The sequence below is a fragment of the Chiroxiphia lanceolata genome, chromosome 5 (genome assembly GCF_009829145.1).
Source record: "Chiroxiphia lanceolata isolate bChiLan1 chromosome 5, bChiLan1.pri, whole genome shotgun sequence".
NCBI lineage: Eukaryota > Metazoa > Chordata > Aves > Passeriformes > Pipridae > Chiroxiphia > Chiroxiphia lanceolata.
This window is the reverse complement of record NC_045641.1, coordinates 66,209,640-66,223,953: the sequence shown is the minus strand read 5'-3', so window position 1 is coordinate 66,223,953 and position 14,314 is coordinate 66,209,640. Positions and strand designations below refer to the sequence as shown.

At 39.3% G+C, this 14,314-nt stretch overlaps 2 protein-coding genes across 2 annotated transcripts in view; one reads left to right on the top strand and one right to left on the bottom strand.

Annotated features, from left to right (window-relative positions):
- Positions 1-14,314, top strand: part of PIK3C2G (phosphatidylinositol-4-phosphate 3-kinase catalytic subunit type 2 gamma) — a 197,099-nt gene that overhangs the window by 22,014 nt on the left and 160,771 nt on the right. Inside the window, 3 exon segments of the mRNA XM_032689057.1 lie at positions 4,859-4,929; positions 8,998-9,061; positions 13,898-14,020. Of these exon segments, the coding sequence (XP_032544948.1) occupies positions 4,859-4,929; positions 8,998-9,061; positions 13,898-14,020 (258 nt within the window).
- LOC116787445 (putative E3 ubiquitin-protein ligase RING1a) lies at positions 2,638-3,692 on the bottom strand. Its single transcript, XM_032689056.1, has 2 exons — positions 3,510-3,692; positions 2,638-3,290 (listed from the first exon to the last, which is right to left on the bottom strand). The coding sequence occupies exon 2, from the start codon at positions 3,285-3,287 to the stop codon at positions 2,700-2,702; it is 588 nt and encodes a 195-aa protein (XP_032544947.1). The 5' UTR covers positions 3,288-3,290; positions 3,510-3,692; the 3' UTR covers positions 2,638-2,699.

Genomic DNA, 14,314 nt, shown 5'->3' with positions numbered 1-14,314 from the left:
ATGCTTGCTTTCTTTCCTTTTGTGGGAATCTGGCATTCTATTATGAAGTATTCAGAGCAGGAAATTGTCTTAGATGAGCAATTACAAGCAAGAAACTTGGCCAAGGGCTTTACATAGAATCACAGGTCCTTCAGCCTAGTGGATGACCTTTAATTTGATTTTGGTTTTTGGAGATATGAGATTTATCAACCTTAACACACTTGAAGAAAAGTTTTTTAAGACATGAATTTTCAAGATGCACAATTCCTACTAAACTGATACAAGCTTATACAGGGAGCATAAGGTTATAGATTTTATACCATCTAGACAGAGCTTCTGTTGACAGGAGTGGGAATTCTGCACCTTAGAGATTTTTCTCCACACACTGAAATCTTCAGATTGACAACAAATAGGGAGAAAATCCAATAGTCCTCTTGTGAAGTGGTGGCCCAGTGTACACTGGTTGCAGTAATACTGAATAATGACTACTAGATTTGTTTTGACTGCACACCTGTCCTACTCTGTATTTTAACCGAGGTCTCTAAGAAGTGACTCTTAAGCACAAACCTCAAGTTGTAGCAGGTCAGAAAAGTTAAATTCCTAGCAGGTAGGTGGTGGTTTGGAAGAAATGTTCAGTGGAACAGCATAGAAGCAGAAACCTTTATCCAGATACCATATCCAGGGAGTACTCTGCCTGTCCTAGAGACCCATTTTTTCCAGACTTGTCCCCACATTCTGATTATCTCAGAAAAACCATTAATCTTTGTAATAGAGAGGCAGGAAAGAATACTTATGGGTTCCTAACAAAAGCCTCACTTGCTCCCAGAAAGGGACTTCTGGACTAAAAGAACCAGAAAGTGATATTTAGTCAGAGGCTCATCATGGGAAGAAGACGGAGATTTTTCCATATTTAAATGTTTGTAGTTTTCTAGAGGGATTGTGTAGTACTCAAAAAGAAGGGAGCTTTGTATTTAGGTATCCCTTGAAATTGTGCTACTGAAAAATGCTGCACGTTCTATTAATATGTATAAAGTCTCCTTCAACTCTGTTGCAGTTTGACATGTTTAAACAAGATTTAATATACTGCAATGCACTGTGGAGGCCAGGAGCAGAGACTGAGCATCCTTGATGCTTCAAGTTTTGGAAGTGGTTATAATTACCAGGTAGCATGATTACTAGCACACAGTAATGTCTTTCAACCAGGTAACTAACAAGCTTGGAAGACAAATTAGCAGTGTTCAGGCCATTAGAAAACATTCATTATCTCAAAGAATTTGTGGAACCTACAATAGGGTTTAACTAGGAAGGGTGATATTTTAAGATCTCCTCAAGTGAATTATTGATCACCCCTTTACAGTAACACACAGCTCTGAGAGCTTCAGGCCATGAAGTTACTTCCAGTTACTAATAATAGCAAAGAACATGAGCAGCTCTTGAGGTGGAATAAGCCACAGACAGAGTTTTCCTCCAGCTCCAGGGCATGCTTGTCACAGAGTACTTGTAGAGAAAGGAGAGGTTCTGCTAGCAGGCAGGAGTGCCATTGAGTCTATCAGGACCAGAAAAAAACCTAACAGAGGAGACAGATACGGTGCATTCAAAGCTGTAGTATTTATTTCACTTTGGACCCAGTTCTATAGATTGCTTCAGCTCTACTGAAACCTGCTCCAGTCACACTGAAGTCAAGGCTCTGACAAAGTCTGTACTGAGCTCACAGTTAATTTTGTTGTTGCTGTTATCTAAAACATGTGCCTTTGGCCATAGAATACACTGTAAAGTCACAGACTTAGTGTCAGGTTCTGGAAAATAAATTTCTTTCTCTCTGAGTTAATTAAAAAAAGATGTGTAAAAAGTGTTCTTTTAAAAAACAAAAAAACTTCAAGACTTTTAAAATTCTTCAACTATCTCAGACAGTTATGCACTACTGTTTATTTTTGTGATATAATGTGCACTTACTCTTGGGGATAATTTGACCTGTGATCTATATGATCCTTCTAAATTTTGAAATATGAACTATGTTACATTATAGAAATCTCCACTAAGGTTGTAGTTTAACTAGTGTCATAGAAACATATGAATATCTTGTCACTCTTCTGTATAATAATCAACCATATGTATTCAGATAAATAATTCACATACACTCTGTTGCTGTAGTCCATCCCATCCTCTTTGGATCCTATCAATCACACACTCATGGTTCTTTACAGAGTGGGTGTTCAAAAACAAGAAGTAGGTTCCCAGAAAGGTGGTCGATGCTTTATCACATCAGTCCCTTAGAAAGAGGCACTTGGACAAGCCCTTCATAATGGGCTTTAATCCTTGGTCAGTCCTGAAGAGGTGAGGTAGTTGGACTAGATGAAAACTGTAGATCCCGACCAACAGAACGACATTCTCCTTCCCTCCTTCCTGCCCGCTTCCCCCTCTCCCCTCTCTTCTCCTCTTCCCTCTATTGTATTCCATCCCATTCCCTTGTACCCTTCTTGTAAATTGGAATAACACTGACTAATTTCCAGTCAGCAGGGACCTCCCCAGACTCCCAAGGCCTTTGCTAGAGGACTGAGGGGATCATGCCATAGGATCCACCAGCTCCTTTAGTACTCGGGAATGAATCCCCCCAAGGCCTTGTGGACTTAGAAATATTGTTTGGTCATAACACACACGTGTGCTGGAAAGAACCATGCTGTTTATTGTGCAGGAGAGGGGGGATTGCTGAGGGGCCAAAGCTACACAGTGCCATTGTGTGGGTCCAGGGGAGCAGCAGGGCCAGCCGGACACTCGCCTGCCCTCGGTGGGGCTGTCTCATAGGAAGCACTGGATGTGGGAGCCTGCTGGGAAGGAGCATTGGAGGGCCCTGGAGCTGCCTCCTGCCTCTGGGCACTCTCAGTCCCCAGGAGGCCTCTTCTGCCAGCCAAGGGCTGTTGGTCATGGGCCACCCATGCTTCTTGTAGCATCTCTGCAGGGAGTGCCTGGAGGCCCCACTGCTCGGCCATCACGCTCCGCAGGCGGGCGAGCAGGCCGATCTCGCACTCCTCGTAGTCGCGGTCCCCTCGCACTGAGTGCAGCAGCTTCTCCATGGGCTGCCTGCACACGGGGCAGTTGTCGTTCCCCATGGCCCACTGCCAGATGCACTGAGAGCAGAATTTGTGCATGCAGTAGGTCACGTAGGCCGGATTCTTCATGTGCCCCAGGCAGATGGGGCACTGGGAGTCTTCTGCTGCCTCCAGCGGTCCTGCCTGTGGCAGCTGGCTCAGGCTGCCACCACTTTCAGCACAGCTGCTTTCCTCCATGTCTTCTTTGGCACCTGATGCCATGTCCTGCCAAGAGAGACATGCAAAGTGCTGGAGCTTATCTGGCAGGAGGGGCACTTGGGATCGCTCGGGATGTCAAGCTGCTCCCTCTCACCAGCGCTGCAACAGCGGGGACACAAGCAAAGGGAGAGAACCTGGCCTGGGGAGCAGTGGAAGAAATACACAGGTCCTTCAAGAAGGAAAGCCTCCCAGCCGCTCAGGGCGATGTTTCCCCTCCCAACCCACCTCTACTGCTGTGAGCTTGTCTCCTGGGTGCCCCCACTGCCTGAATGTACCATGGCTGGGAAAAATCCTCCAACAGCATCAAGAGCTGCAAGGAGCAACTCCCAGAGACGAGCACCAGCACCAAAGGTCTTGCCTGCTACTCCAAACCTCACAAATTTGCTCAGCTTGAGTTTGGGGCATGAGCTCATTTAAACAGCAAGAGATTCTGGGTCATCCGTGATGTCATAATCCATTGCTAGGTAGATCCATCATCTGACTGGATAAGTAATTGGTGATGTCAATAATGCATCACTTGGGCTAGATTATCACTCATGGTCCCTACCAATTGAATTATATATTCTCTCCTCTCATCTCCTCCCTTGTATTTCACTGTATTCCATTCCATTTCCCTGTGCCCTTCTTGTAAACTGGAATGTTAATTAGCTTCCACTCAGTGGGGAGCTCCCCAGATTCCCGAGACTTTTGATAGATGACTCTGGGAGTACTGCCATAAGATCTGCTAGCTCCTTTAGTACTCTGGGATGAATCCTACCAAGGCTGCATGGACTTAAGAACATTTGAGTGATGTAGCTGGTCCCTTACAATTTCTATATCCACAAAGAGAAAGCCTCTGTTGCCACAGTTGTGCTCCTCCAGCTCAGAGGACTGGAGAGTCCAAGAATTATCACCAGTATGAAAGACTGAGACAGAAAAAGCATTGAATGTCTCTGCTTTTTCTGCATGCCCATTTGCCAGGGGACCATCTTCATCAAGTATGGGTCCAATGTTTTCCTAGGGCCTCCATTTACTACTGACATGCATAAAAAAATCCCTTCTTGCTTTCTGGCACAACAAAAGCTGGTGGAAGAAATGCCCAGTTCCCTCAAGAAGGAAAGCCTCTCGTTCCCCTGGGTCAAATTTTCTCTCACAGCTTACCTCTACCTCTGCAAGTCATCTCTCCCCCTGGCCCACCACTGTATGAAATCAAAGCAGAACTGATGCATGCTGTAGGCAGTGTTGTCTGCCTTTTTTATGGCTCCCAGGTGGATGGGGCACTGGAATATGCTGCTGTCTCCACTTGCCCTGCCTGGATTCAAGTACATCCTGTTCCCCTGCTGAATCTAATTTCAAGCTCTACTGCTAAGCCCAGCTCACTTCCTTTCCTGAACACTCTTGCCCCCACTGGTACCTCTATAATACCACCCAATGTACGAGAAGTATGATAAGATATTCACTAAATAAAATTTCAGATTGAAACATCCTGAACATACTTAAGAACTTGCTGACTTTGTAAAATACAGTGCAAATCTCTCCAACATACATTCTTCTTGTCAGAATGATATATCTCACTATACACTTCTCTTCCACAGTGTGGGGATGACCAAAGAAGGTTCTGTATGAATCAACTGTTAAGAGACACTTGTGCCATGAGACTGACTCGGTAAGCTGGTATTTAGCAGTATTTATGTTTGCAATTGTTTGTATTTGCAGTGAACCTCCTTGCCCCAAAGGACTTCTGTTCCAGAAGTACTGGAGACAGGAATGATACCAAAGAAAAAGAAAATTGTCTCAATATTTTAGATTCTTATTTTGAGACCTTAGTGATTGTTCAGCAAAAATCAATAATCTCTTTTAGATCTGTGTAATTTTTCCTCATTCTCTTCCTTTCGTGTCACTGAAGTTTTCATTAGAGATTTCATGTTTCTCAGAGATTCCCATGATTGAAGGTGTCATAATTTTTGAGATTAAATACTGTAAAAATAATAGGTTTGCTCTTCATTAGGTCTGTATTTTCTCAGTTGAGTGGTCTTCTAAAATTTTTTATTTAATTTTTTTCCTATGGAGGCTAGCTATGACAAGCTTTTAACTTGGCACTCAGAGTGCATCTGGCTCTAAAGCTAACCTGTGATGGACAAGCACTAAATGAGAGAAGTTCCTCATTCAACTTTCATTATATTCCGTTTCATGCTTTTAGATAAAGAAGTAACATTTCTTTAACACTTTTTGTGATGTTTTTTGTCTATGTGTTATAAAGTACTTTGCCAGCAATGGTAAATGCCACACCTGGAGGAAAATATAGAGGTAGTGACTTGTTCAAGGTACCTGGTGCTTACTGAGGACCCATCTGGTTTCCTGGGACTGTGGCCTAAATTTCCATTCTGATCCTTGCTATAAAGTATTTTAAAGATGACAAGTCGATGAATTTTAGGACCACAGAGAATGTCTGCAGAACAGGATCACTTACTGTAGGTCCCCCGAGCCCCCTTTTCTCCAAGCTAAACAATCCCATCTCCCTCAGCTACTCCTTGTAACACTTGTGCTCCAGACCCTTCCCCAGCTCTGTTGCCCTTCCCTGGACACGCTCCAACACCTCAATGTCTTTCTTGTAGCGAGGAGCCCAAAACTGAGCACAGGACTTGAGGTGAGGCCTCACTAGTGCTGAGTACAGGGGGACAGTCACTTGCCTCGTCCTGCTGGCCACAGTATTGCTGGTACAAGCCAGGATGTCATTGTTCTTCTTGGCCACCTGGACACACTGCTGGCTGCTGTTGACCAGCACCCTCAGGTGCTGTGCCACTTTCCAACCACTCTGGCCCCAGCCTGTAGTGCTCCCTGGGCTTATTGTCACCCAAGGGCAGGACCTGGCACTTGGTCGTGTTGAACCTCATGCAATTGGCCTCAGACCATCAATCCAGCCTGTCCAGATCCTTCTACAGAGCCTTCCCAACCTCCAGCAGATCAATGCTCCCACCCAACTTGGTGCCATCTTCAAACTTGCTGAGGGTGCCCTTGATTCCCTTGTCCAAAAGACTGATAAAGATATAAAACTGAACTGGCCCCAATACTGAACCCTGAGGAACACCACGTGTGACCAGCTGCCAACTGGACATAACTCCATCCACCACAACCATCTGGACCTGGCCATTCTTGATTAGGCAGTGTGGTGATAAACATTTTAGAAAGGGATAAACAGCATTTTAGAAAGGGAACCTAGCATGTCTTCAGTAGATGGCGCTACCAGGGAACTGAGAAATGAATGCTGTAAGTATATGGTATAAACTTGTCATCTTCCTCCCATGTAGACTGACTCTCTTAAGTTGTTTGTACTTTTCTTATTGCTTTTCTTTTGAAGACTATTACCTTGCTAATAACTGTCCTCGACATCAAAGATGCACTGAATGTTCCTGGGTTAGCATTGCCATATTTATACACAGCTATCAAAGATGTACAAATAGGAAGTATGTCTGTGTGATAACACACCTGTGTTATTAGTTATCTAGCAGACAAAGATATTCAGGATAACACTGGTAGCAGTATTTCAATCATTGTTATGAGTTGCTGGATTAGTTTCCTAATAATTATGTAAAATTATGGCTACTTTATACAGAAAATTCCCTAGGGAAGAATAAACTGATGGAAAACACGCTAATTTTTTAAACTATCATTATAACTAATGAAATTATTCTGTAACCTGCATTTAGGCCAAGTATGCTAATAAACATGCTTACCTGGATGTAAAAAATCAACAAGGCAAGCTCATATGTTCAGAACTACTTTCGAGCTGGGCAATGCTATGGAAAAGATGTTATGCCTGGAGATTTGGTCAAGACAGAGCGACAAGTTGTATTAGCTATGATTTAACAGGATTACAGGAGGAATTGCCAGGCAGCTACTCCACACACAAGAAGCCTGGCTAGATAAAGCTAGTGCAGATTGGAAATAAAAAGCTGTAAAGGCAGAACTACCTTTAGGAGGAAGTGAATAGTAGCGTCTGCAGGGAAATGCACCACGGTATTGGCACAGGGAAGGCCACCTAACATTTCTCTATGATTATTTCAGTGCAATGATTCTCCTTGTCCTGCTATATAAATAATGGAAGCCTAATCGTGTACCTTGAAACCTGTACTTTAGGCCCTGCTTGCAACCCTCATCTCTGATTTCTCAGCCCAGCTGAGATACATGAGGACACACACAATTTCTCTGTAAACAATAGTCTGTTTGCTCTGAAGAAATCAAAACACTTTTGTGACTTTCAGCTACCAGAGTGCAATGGGGGTAGGAGAGTGGGGGGATTCCCTTCTAAGCCTTCTGAAGAGGGAGAACCCTGACAGAAGATGATTGGGGGATACAGGAATGCAAAAAAGTCAAGAATAAAGTAAAGAATAGAGTAAAACAAATAATGCTTTCTTCATTAATTGCAGCTGAAGGTAGTTCAGTTGCAATTGAATATAAATTGCAATTTCCACTTTTTCATAAAAGCATGTGCAAACCCTAACTTACCTCTGATGACCATCAAGGCAATAATGTGTCAGTAGGGTAGGCAGGATGTAAAAGTGGGGATTAGGGTTTCCATATCCTTTCCTAGTGATTTGACCCTAGAGAGGAGGCTGACACAGAAATGCATCTGTGAGTCAGACATTAACTTTGTCTCACAGGTATCTTTTTTTGGTTTGTTCCAACTGACAAATAATCGACAGCCAAAATTTCACAGTGCTCAAAACACAGAAAATTACACAAATGCTTCCTAAAAGCAAAACTCTGATTTTAGTTATCTTTTGGTGATAGCACTTGGAGCCTGTGGTCCTGAAATGGTGAGATTTACAGCTGAAGCATCAGTCCTGGAGTTCAGTGTAGAAAATGTATGCTCCTCTTCATAATCCTAATTAATTTAGTGAAGCTTTGCTAAGATGCAGCAATCTGCTTGTGCAGACTTTGTGGTAATTTGATGTGTAGCATGACAAAGATGTGGAACCATAGAGTGGCATAAGTCTGTCTACAGAAGTAAAACAAATTCACAGCTTAGGTAAGGCTAAGGAAAAGGCAGTTGCTGAAACAGTTTGAGAACGTAAACTTGAGAACTGTATGCAAATAAAGTTTAGTGGACTATGTAGCAGTGGTTTCCCTTTTTATGACTTACGGTTTTATACTTGTGATTTAGTATGGACTTTTGAAATGTAGAGCTTTTCCAGATGTTTTGCAGATTTTTTTACCTGTTTCTCAGCAACTTTAGTCTGTGAAGTGATTGAGAAAGAAGGCATTGAGTCATAAAATCATTGAAGTTGGAAAAAACCTTTAAAATCATCGAGTCTAACCATAAGAAAGTAGCACATACTTAAGCCCATCCTTCTTCAAGGTAGTATTTAAGCACTTGCTTAACCTTAAAGAGTAAAATAAATGGGATGTGAAGTTCAATAGACACTGAAATAGCAAATCACTTCTTGGAGTTCTTTAACTTGGGAAACTTGTATCTTCCATGTATATGTAGATTTTTTGCATCTAGTCTTTGTGGCAAATAACTACCAAAAAACATGAAGATCCAGACTCAATTACATGATGTCTGCATGCATATTTGTCCTTATTTTATACCAACATAAAAACACTGTCAATTAAGCTATTCCAGACTTACAGAATGTTAAAGGAAAAAAAAGGAAAAAAAGATTCAAACCTGTTCTCTTTACCTAATTGTTATTAACTTGATGTTGGTTTTTTTTTTTTTTCTGATTTCCAGGAAGAACCTTTTCTCTGTTATTATGAACTATAGAGATCAAGTGGAATATCTGTTGCAAAATGAGGTATTTTTCTCAGTTTGTTATACCAGAGAAGCATTAACTTCTATGTGAAAGGTATCTAATTATTAATCTGTCTCAGATGCAATTAAGAAAGACTTTTAATTAAGGCTGTTTAATCTGACTTTGAAAGGATATAAATTCTCTTAATAAAACTTGGCTTGAAGTTAGGAAGAAGGTGCTACAAATTTAAAATATCAAAGGTGACTGTTTCTAAGCATCGAGGAACCTGTAAATAAAACCAGGATCATTTGGGTTGACAGTATAATATTTGAAATTAGTAGAGGTATAATGCATTATATGTATCTGCAAAATTTGTCCCTGATTTTCAAACCCACAAGCCTAATGTTTACATATTTAGGATATATATGCAAGCATGTGATACTTTGAAGGATTAGGTTTAGACAGCAAAACTCCCAGGAGATTTTATTTTAAAGCATTGTGGGCTGCCAATTGAATGCTGCATCCTTAAAGGAAAAATCTTTTAAGAAATCTTGTCTGCTAACTAGTGTTTTAAGGACAAGTGTCTAAAGGAAAAATTGAGTCATACCTTGGAAGAAACCTCGTGATTATTTGATCTGAATTTCAGATTGTCATTATAACTGACTTTCAAGGGTTTAAAACTAGAAAGAAAACAAAAGGTGTTGGTAAAATCAAAGAATACTGATGTAGCATGGAGATATTCCAGGGCATCCCTTCCAGAGTTATAACGCATTATGCTAAATTATGGATTTCTTTGAAATGTATGTTAAAACATAAAATTAATATTTTGTTTCAGAACTCTGTCACTTATGTTTAAGTCCAGATTTTAATCTCTCTGGATATTCTTGATCCTTGGGTGTTTCTGTTTTGAATTGCCAGAAAACATACACTTGCATATAACTGTGTATACATGCACACACTATATATAAATGCACATCTACATGAATACATAAATATATATCAATAAGTATGTAACTAAATATATAGAGATAAAAATATTCTATATTTTTATGTAAGTCTGATACTTTTTCAAAATGCATGCGAATTTATAAGCTTTTGAACTGTGCCTTGCCACAAAGTAAAGCTCTGGGCCTGATAACTGGGTAGGTATTCACTGAATTTTCCTTTGTAAGCAACATCTCAAAGGAAAGTATTTAGTGTATAAAATGTGATGCAGCCATAACCATTTGGAAAATTGAGGTCCCCAAGCTGAAATGTGCATATATATTTCCTTACTGAAGTAGACCCATCAGGGTAGTTATTTACATTCACTTGAAATTTTAGGGCCTAAAGTAAGAAGATTCTAAATTCAAAGAAGGCTGTAACCTCAACATTAATGAGACTTTGCAATCCACCCTCTGCAACTGATGCTGTGTAGCTATTCCTCAGACCTATAATGAAGCACTCTTAAATTTGTTTTTGCCAAAGACTTTTACCTTGAGTAAGCAATTTCTTGAAATCATTAACTTTTTATAAAGGGAAGGAAGTACATTCTTCAAATATTCATACTATCTAAAAAATATGTGTGTGTCTAGAGCTAAATTTCTCTGTAGTTAATTTTTTTTAATAAGGTCTTGCCTACTCTGGGACACTCAATAAAGTTCATATGAATTGCTAAAAAGAGCAGTATTGCAAATTAATTATATGGGTCAGATCACCATGCAGATGTTTTCATTCAAAGGCATCAGCATATGGAGCTTTTTCAAACCTGCAATAATTAAAACTAGTGTTATCGATTTGTTTTAATAAGTGGCTAAAAATTATGGAGCTGTAATGTAATAACTTACAAATATGTAGTAAAGAAAGCAAAAAATGAGCATCCTTTTCTTTTTGGCCTTTGAATCCTTATTTATTTATTTTCTCTAACTTCTTACTGGATTCCTTGAAGAAGGTTTAAAATTCAGATCTTTATAACTGCCCCACATCCCAAGGCTGCACAGGAGCAGTTATGTTGATTTTTAAAACTAGCACTTGCAGCACTGGGAGGGTTGTTGCCCTTCTGTGATTCACCTCAACCCACCCTCAGCACACACTGAAATTCAAAGCACTGGGAGTTACTCACATACACCAAATTAAGTGCACACATACCTGCTGAAGTTCTGTACTCAGCTGGAAGTTCCTTAAGCATTGGTTTTAATCAGACAGATCTTGAGATTCTCAGTTAAAAAAAAAACCAAATCAGCAGCATTTTGCACATTTATCTGCGTATTTCTGAATTTACTTGTTCAAAGACTTGGAGACACCAACACTTCTGACTTACATGGCAAGCCCACTGTCATTATTAATAATGGTAAATAAATAGAAAATTCATTTTAAGATGGATAATGCCTCTATAAAACAGAAATGGAAAAAAAAAAATTAAGGTATTTGGCACAGGGAGGGGATTGGTGCTGTTAGAGTTGAAATGTAAAGAGTGTTCCCAGAGTCAACCAACCAGCCCTTTTGATTGCCCTGATAATCCCTTGACATGCACTTTATTTAAAAACCTATTCAGAATGTGCTACTGCGAAGACTTTGTAAATTTTTTATATAGAACGTAGAAGTTCTAGAATGAAGTAACATTCCTTTAATCATATAAATAATTGAAACACCAAAATATCTTTCTAAGGTTCTGCTGGTATTTAAATACGTAGAGGCAAAAAAAAAAATAAATTAAAAGTTGCTGACTGTAATTGGAATTTCAGAAGACGTGAAACTTCTGCAAGAAATTAGTCTCTGTTTTCCCCTTCTTGGGACAGAAATCGATGTCCTACTCTACATATGAAAAAGGAAAGCTCTTTACATGATAATGTCCCAACAGAGAAACAGTGTGAAAGAAGTCACCATTCATATTATAGAGTATTACATAATTTTTTTATATGCTTATTCTCCTTCATCTGCAATATGCTCTTCAGAAATAGCTACCATAAAAACAATGTGTATAGTATACTAGCTTCTATAAATATTAAGTACTTGATAATTTATCTATAAAGGGAATAGCATATTAAACAGAAATTGATACATCCCTCAAGATATCCAGCTGTCTTTATGGAATAGTATGTATATGTACAAAAATACATAAACTGTGGGTTTGGTTTAATTTTTTTTTATTTTTCCCTGTCCAAAGAGCTATTTCTCTAGTCAAGGATTACTTTTGTGTGTGCCCATTGCTTGTGTGCTGCTCAGTAATCTCCCTGCATAAATGTATTTACAGGCATAAAATCCCATGTTCTAATAACCCATGCCCACCCCCCCCCCCGGTGAAGAGGAAAAATGCTAAATTATTTAAATTAAATGCTGAATTAGAATTATATTTCATATTCATTAAAAACTCTATATAGTAATTAAATATATATATGTACATGTGTTTAAATATAGACAGACATTTCTTCAACAACTCAGAGTAAACCAGCATGTATAATGCTTTGGGTTTGTCAGTGTTACACACAGTAGCAAAGCCATGCCATTTTTATGGGTTCCTACTTCAGCTGGCAATATGTGCATGCACAGAGAGTAAATCTTGTAAGAGTTCAATTATAAAAACATGGTAAGAAAGAAATAAAAAAGAAAGGAAATGTCCTCTTTGTAAATTGATAGAACAGTCAATCAACTTCAGACCAAAGGAGAGTCTAAAGTTCTCAAGAGATCACAGTCAGCCATAACCTTTTCCTCTCTAGAACCTGTAGTATGAAAAGGCATTGCTGTCCTTAATTGCTAAAAACCCCAACGACTTATATTTATAAGAATCTGATCACCAAATATTTGAGGATATTTTATGTCATTCATTCCGGCTTTAGTTCTGCTGAAGGCAGATAATGTGGAATTAGTCACCTCAATATATTTTTATATTTATTTGTATTAATGACAGGTGTTAGCCTTCTTGGTACAGTCTGCACATGAACCTTAAGCTCGAAACCAGAAAGTTCATCTTGGTACAGTTTTTCTTTTTCAGGCATGAAATGGATGAGTTAGAGAAATGGTTTTATCGGTACATAGACATGCTGTAGTGCACTAAAAGGAACATTTATCAGTACAGAAACATGGAGAATATTTATAGGAGAGCTTCTGTGTGTTCAGAGAATGTATATTAAGGTTTAATGAAGTGATAGAACTATGCAGGAAACCCATGAATTTTTATTTCTTTATTTATTTTCCTGACCATAGAGTACTTGATGTTTGAAGATTGCATTTTCCTTCCTTTGGGATCCAAATCTTTTTTCCTTGAATTCCCCAAAGTATTTCTGAGATTATTCATCTAGAGATTTTTTTCATATGGTAATATTTAAAGGTCTAAATTTATGATCAATAGGATTTAATAGTTTTAACTGTATGTGTATTTTTTCAGAAAGCTAGTTGCAGAAGTACTCAGTCCACAGGTGTCAGATTATGCAGCCTCCCACACAGTCACTATTTTTAGGAGGAACATGGCTGTTTTCCAGCTCTCACAGAGATGGGTAGGAGACAATAGCGAGGATAAATTCAGAGAATCATAAAACCTCAGAAAGCTTGTGAATCTCTTGGGTTCAGGCTTCCTCAAAAGTTTCTTTACAGTGCTTCTACACTCGTGACATTCAGACAAACCAATGTTTTGCCTTCAGATCAGTCCTTAATACCAAATTTGTTGCAGTTTTCAACAAGTAAAATAATTATTTTGTAGAAAATAATTGGACTTCAACAAAAATTGTGGTCTCCTTAGGAAACTGTTGGTCATTAGTGATTTCAGTGTAGCCAGACTAATGAATGGGGTGTTTGAATTTTGCTTGAGCAGATACAATTTTCTACACACTCACTGGTGTGAAGTTTATGGTAAGGCATTTCTGATAAATGCTTTGAGTCTACTGTTTGCCTTTTTTTTTTTTTCCCTTTCTTTGCTGTCAACAGGATAAAGTTGATCATGTGATTGAAGCAGCTAAAGCAATCTGCAGTGTCCTCTGCTTTGTGGAAACCAGAGACATTACTGATGCAGTCAAGAAACTCAGTGCATTGCCAGTTGTGAAAGCACAGGTAAAAGAAACACTTTGGTGTCCTGTTTTTCTCCTTAAAACTAAAACTTGAATGGGTTTCACTAATTTTTTTGATTGATCAAGTCCACTTACTGTCTCACTATGTGTTTTCCCTTTGACAAATATTAGGTAAGAGGCACTACAAAGAAAGAAAAGAATGTTGACAATGTGCAACAGAAGAGCAGCGGAAGACTTGTTTTGTGTTTAACTGCAACTGATATTCTCTTCTGGTTCTTCTTTCTAATTCCTACTGAACATACAAATCTCAGCCTCACCACATCACCTATTTACCAAA